General features: G+C 47.8%; 1 protein-coding gene across 1 annotated transcript in view; it reads right to left on the reverse strand.

The window, feature by feature from the left end:
- TRPC7 (transient receptor potential cation channel subfamily C member 7) overlaps window positions 1-5,658 on the reverse strand; it is a 130,667-nt gene extending 125,009 nt beyond the window's left edge. The window contains exon 1 of the mRNA XM_038771694.1: window positions 4,906-5,658. Coding sequence (XP_038627622.1) covers window positions 4,906-5,658 — 753 coding nt within the window. The remainder of the gene's footprint in view (window positions 1-4,905) is intronic.
- Between the last annotated feature and the right edge of the window lie 342 nt (window positions 5,659-6,000).

Consider the following 6,000-nt stretch of genomic DNA (forward strand, 5'->3'; position numbering starts at 1 on the left):
TAAGATTTGGGGCTTCAGCCTGGCAATAAATCAAAAATGCGCCAGCCAGCACAGAGCAGGTCATAGAAATGAGATTTTCTGGGTGAGTGCCCGTCTTAGCCAGGAAGAGTGGTCAGTCTCCAAGCCTGGCATTTAAAAGATGAAGTGAATGTGGCTGACATTTACAGTATGAACTTGGTATCTCCTTAAATCATTAATGATATGTAGGAGGATAGTTATGTTTCTTATTTTCTTTTCACACTCTTCAGAATGGAGAGCATATTTCAGAACACATACACATATGCTTCATTTCTTTCGTGACGATTTCACTTCTCCCCTGCTAAGCTAATCTTTATCCTGTGCAGATTTATGCCATCAAGAATGAACATTTACAGACAGCTAGATAAGGAACAGAGTCATAAAGGAACACTTGAAATAATTTATACTGCCTTCTCGTCAACATGCTGAAAGTCCCAATTTTAAACATGGGTAATTGTAAGAGCTTTAATTACCAATAAACAGATTTAAGCTTGCTTCATTGTTAAAAAAGATTACTTAGCATGCCCACAAGAGTCTCAACTCTTCAGCTTCCTTGGACAGCTTTTGCTTCCTTATCTGAACTGTGGGTTTCCAGTGAATTCCAAATTTTAGGAGTTGTGAGGCCTAAAATGCACCCAGACAAATATTTGTAATGACTAAAGGAAAATCTGCACATGCATGTATTCTGCTACAAGGTCTAGTTTTATAGGACATGGTGGAAGCAAACAACTATCCCACCAAAGCTCTAAGATCTGTGTGCTGTGGGAGGCAGCAGGACCTAGTGGAAAGAGCATGAGATTGAGAATCAGGAGATCTGGGTCTGGGACCCAGTTCTGCCACTGATCTGGTCTGTGATCTGGGGCAAATCACTTAACTTCCATGGGCTTCTGTTTCCTCATCTGTGAAATGGGGATAAAATCCCTGCTGTCACCTAACTCTTAGACTGTGAGCTCCATGTGGGATAAAAATTGCCCTCCCTAGGCACATCTGCCAAGCTAGCTCTCTTCGTCCCTTCAAAGCCCTACTGAGAGCTCACCTTCTCCAGGAGGCCTTCCCAGACTGAGCCCCCTTTTTCCTCTCCTCCTCCCCATCCCCCCTGCCCTACCTCCTTCCCCTCCCCACAGCACCTGTATATATGGTTGTACAGATTAATTACTCTATTGATTTTACTTGTATATATTTACTATTCTATTTATTTTGTTAATGATGTGCAGCTAGCTTTACTTCTATTTATTCTGATGACTTGACACCTGTCCATATGTTTTGTTTTGTTGTCTGTCTCCCCCTTCTAGACTGTGAGCCCGTTGTTGGGTAGGAACCGTCTCTATATGTTGCCAACTTGTACTTCCCAAGTGCTTAGTGCAGTGCTCTGCATACAGTAAGCACTCAATAAATATGACTGAATGAATGAATTGAGACACAGCTTGGCTTAGTGAATAGAACATGGGCCTGGGAATCAGAAGGACCGAGGTTCTAATACCAGCTTTGCCACTTGTCTGTTATGTGACCTTAGGCAAATCACTTCACTTCTCTGTGCTTCTGTTACCTCATCTGTAAAATGGGGATTAAGACTGTGAGCCCTATATGGGACAGGGACTGTGTCCAACCTGATTACCTTGTATCTACTGCAATGCTTAGTACAGTGCCTGGCACATAGTAAGCACTTATCAAATACCACAATTATTATTATTATTATTACTATGTGGGATCTGATTATATTGTATCTGCCCAGCACTTAGCACAGTGCTATAGCCAACCATAAGTACTTAATAAATGCCATAATTGTCCTTCTTCTTCTTTTCCTCCTCCTTTTTTCTCTTCCTTCTTCTCTTTCTCCTCTTCCTCCACCTCCTCCTCCTCTTCCTTTTCTCCTTCCTTCTTCTCCTCCTTCATAATTATTATAGTAAAGGAAAAGTGGCTAGCCGTATGCTTTAAAAGTATGTAGTTGATGATTGTGTCATAGTTCTTTAGTTCAGAAATTTAGTTTAGCTGCACCTCTCCAAAATCAAGATTTCACCTGCAGTCTCCCACCTCATACTATCTTTCCTCCATGACCACCCAAGAAGGAGGACAGCAGCAACTGAGGTAGATGATAAAAGAAACTCCAACTAGTCCACAACTTTTGAGCTTTGGGGCAGTGAGATTGCTTGTTGTCTAGTTCCAGCCAGAGGCTTGAACTCTGGGAGTTAATGGTATGGCAGCTGAAGTGGCAGTTGCAATGCCTCTGCCACTGCTGCTGCTCCCCTTCTTTCTGGGATCCTAGAGTTTCCATTGTGCCACAAAACCCAAGAAGAAGAACGATAATGATAAGGGTATTTGTTATGCTCTGTACTAAGTGCCAGAGTAGATGCAAAATAATCAGGTCCCATGTGGGCCTCACGGGATAAGTAGGAGGGAGAATTTAGAGGTGATAGAGGTGTCTGCTGCCACTACCGTTACTAACCAAATGCCATAAGGTACTTTGAAGTAACCCCAGGATAATTATTGAAAAGCACTGGGGCAGATATAGGATAATCAGATCTGACACAGTCCTTGTACAGTGTGGGCCTTGCAATCTATGAGTTAGAGAGACCAGGAATAATAATAATAGTATTTGTTAAATTCTTACTTTGTATCAAGTGCTGGGGAAGATACAAGATAATCAGATCCCACTTGGAGCTCACAGTCTGAGCAGGTGGGATTACAGGTATTGAATACTACTAATAATTGTGGTATTTGTTAAGGGCTTACTATGTGCCAGGCACTGTTCTAAGCGCTGGGGTAGAGACAAGATAATCAGGTTGGACACAGTCCCTGCCCCACATAGGGCTCACACTCTTAATCCCATTTTACAGACGAGGGAACTGAGGCACAGAGAAGTGAATTGACTTGCCCAAGGTCACACAGCAGACAAGTGGTGGAGCCGGGATTAGAACCCATGACCTTCTGACTCCTAGGTCTGTGCTCTATCCACTAGGCCATGCTGCTTCTCGATTGAATCCCCATTTTGCAGATGAGGGAACTGAGGCATTGAGAATTTAAGTGACTTGCTCACAGTCATGCAGCAGACAAGTGGCAGAGCTGGAATTAGAAGTCAGAACCTCTGAATCCTAGGCCTGTGTTCTTCCCACTAGGGCACACTGCTTCTAATCTTATCCCAATCTTACAGGTGAGGAAACTGAGGTTCAGCAAGGATAAGAGATTTGCCCAAAGTCTCACACTGGCAGTGGCTGAGCAGGGATGAGAACTAGAACACCTTTGTTCTAAAGCTTCTGCTTTTGCTCAATCTGAAGTGAAGGCAAATGGTGTTTCAAAATCTCTCTTTCATTGCCCCCTTTGAGTGGATTTGGCAATTCCAAATTTTTGATCACACATCCCCAGCTGGGAGATTGGGGATGTCATTTCCCAATGTTTGGGGGAGAGCATAATTCTCAGGGGAGCTAAGGAGGGGAACAGATGCGAGGCAAGTCCTGTGAACGCTGTGCAGACATGGACACTGTGGACACAGACACTGAGTGTGCAAAAGCTCACTCTGATAAGCCGAAGACCTGAGATATCCACCATCATGGCGATCCCCTCTGTCTCCCTGGCCATCGAGAGTCGGCCTTGAGGAAAATCCCCAGCTGATCCTCCAGCAGCCCTTGGACACTGGGAGCTGACAGCTATATCAAGGAGGAAAGAGGACCCAGAGAGGGAATTATCTGTGGAGCCCTGGGTGGTGTAGGCTGCCGCTCAAACCAATGATGTGATGGGACAATCAGGGAGTGAGCCTGAACAGAACAACCACGTCCCCCCTTCTTCTGCCCCTCTTCCCCCCCACTGCCACTCATCCCAACATGGAGCATGACTCAAACAGCTTGTGCCAGAAGGATGATCTGCTAGATTTGGGGAGCAATCCATGCATATCTGACCCAGACACTGCCACGCCTCTCTTCCTGGGAACTGTTAGGGTGGCTGATACTGAGGTTGGAGGTGGTCATGTGGCCGATATATATTTAGAAACTTTGGGGTATTCAAATGGTGTGAATGGGGGAATGAGAGGAACAGGGGAATGGGGTGGGGTCTACTGGCAAAAACACAGGAATGACTAAAACACAAGGAGGATGGGACTGGGGCATTTACAGGCGCAATGGAGAAGGGTATTGGGACTGCATCAAGAATAGATAATGTCATCATCTCCAGGAGGAGTATTAAAAATATACAGACACACCTCAGGAAGGTCTCAGACTGCCCAGAGTGACATCAGAGGCTGGGAGCCCACCTTCAGAGCAGAGCAGGGAGGATGTTGGAGAGGGGAAAAGGAGGATGGGGCTCTGTGGTCTGGGCTCTGTGGACAGGAGTCTATTAGCCTGTACACCAGTGTGAAGTCAGCCAGTGAGCTGCAGTGTTCGGGCACTCTTGATGTGTTATATCATCCATGGATTGGTAATTTTACTGGGGCAATGGTTGGGTTTTTTCCCTGTAAGGGGGATTCTCTTGCAGGAACCCCAGCCTGCTGTTGATGGGAAGTGGTGTCAGCAAAAAGAACTGCCAAGAGGAAGACAGGGCTAGAGCCTGATGGTGGGGGTGGGGAGGGGAGGGGATTTAGGACCCATACCATTTTCTGAGGGCTGGGCATGAACAGTGTCAGAGTCCAGGTGCCCAAGCACCAGAGAGCTAACAACACTTGACACGCTCCCTGAAAAGGGGAAAAGAAGCATGAGAAACCATTTTCACACCCAGTAAGAGAGCAAAAAGGATTAAAGGACAGCTCTCTCTACCTGCCCTTTCCCAGCTCCAAGGCTGTCAGCTAGAATAGTTCACCTTCTCTTCCCTCTCTCTAGAGCCAGTCCTGATTTAGAAAATGTGAGGGGTGGGGAGGGGGGATTTGGGCAATTGGAGGAGGGTAGAGGGTTTGGGGCTGGGTACCTTGAACTCGGTTTCGATGTTGGCCAACCTGGCCAATTCATTGCTCAGCTCCAGGGCAGTGAGGACAGGATCTTCGCTGGATAGGGACAGGTATGCAGCACTGGCTAAGCCCTTGTAGGCATTCATCCTGGACCGGGAGTGGCTGAATGAGTCCTTTCTCTGCTTCTCAGTGCACTCCCCGCACTTGCAGAAGTAGTCGTGGGGCCTTTCTATCCGTGCTCCCTTCAGGAGGAGAATGTGCACGATCTCATACTCTTGGCAGTGGGCGGCCAGAATGATGGGAGTGATGTCGTGCGAGAAGCGGGTGCCGTCTTCGTCGTAGGCATAGAAGTCGTCATCCCGGAGCTCCTGCTCCAGGGGGCTGAGGGTGAGCCGCTGACCTTGGGAGAACGCCGGGTGGTTCAGGATGGCTTCGACGATCCTCACGTAGCCCTTGCTGATGGCCAGCAGGAGGGCATCACCCACCCGGGCCAGGTTCTCTTTCTTCAGCAACAGCTCAGTCACCTCCAGGTGTTCGTTGCCCACAGCCAGCTGCAGGGCGTTCTGCCCCATGTAATCGACGCAGTTGAAGTTGAGCGTCTTGGACTCCTCCAGCATCTTCCGGACCACGGGGATGTTGCCATACTCGGCCGAGTCCAGGAAGCGCTCCTCCTCTGCTGTGAGGCTGGTGCCTTTCTCATTGAACATGTAGGCGGGGCCACGGATGGCCTGCCGCCGCCCCTTCTCCCGCAGGGTGGTGTGTCTGCGCTGCATGCCTGTGCTGTGCATGCTGGGTCCCAACCTGCAGCTAAACGATACAAGGGCCAATGGTTACTTTTGCAGAGGGGCTGGGGTCCCCCAGGCTCACGGCAGGGCACTGGAAATGGTTCCTGGTCCATGGGCATCTCGGGCTCAATATGCTTCTAGAGATTGGGGACTCCTTCCCCAAAGATGGAAGCAACCTAGGTAGGAGGATAATAATAATAATAATAATAATGGCATTTATTAAGTGCTTACTATGTGCAAAGCACTGTTCGAAGTGCTGGGGAGGTTACAAGGTGATCAGGTTGTCCCACATGGGGTTTGTGAAGAGGATGGTTTTTTACCCTCTTCACA

The sequence above is a fragment of the Tachyglossus aculeatus genome, chromosome X1 (assembly GCF_015852505.1).
Source record: "Tachyglossus aculeatus isolate mTacAcu1 chromosome X1, mTacAcu1.pri, whole genome shotgun sequence".
Classification (NCBI taxonomy): Eukaryota; Metazoa; Chordata; class Mammalia; order Monotremata; family Tachyglossidae; genus Tachyglossus; species Tachyglossus aculeatus.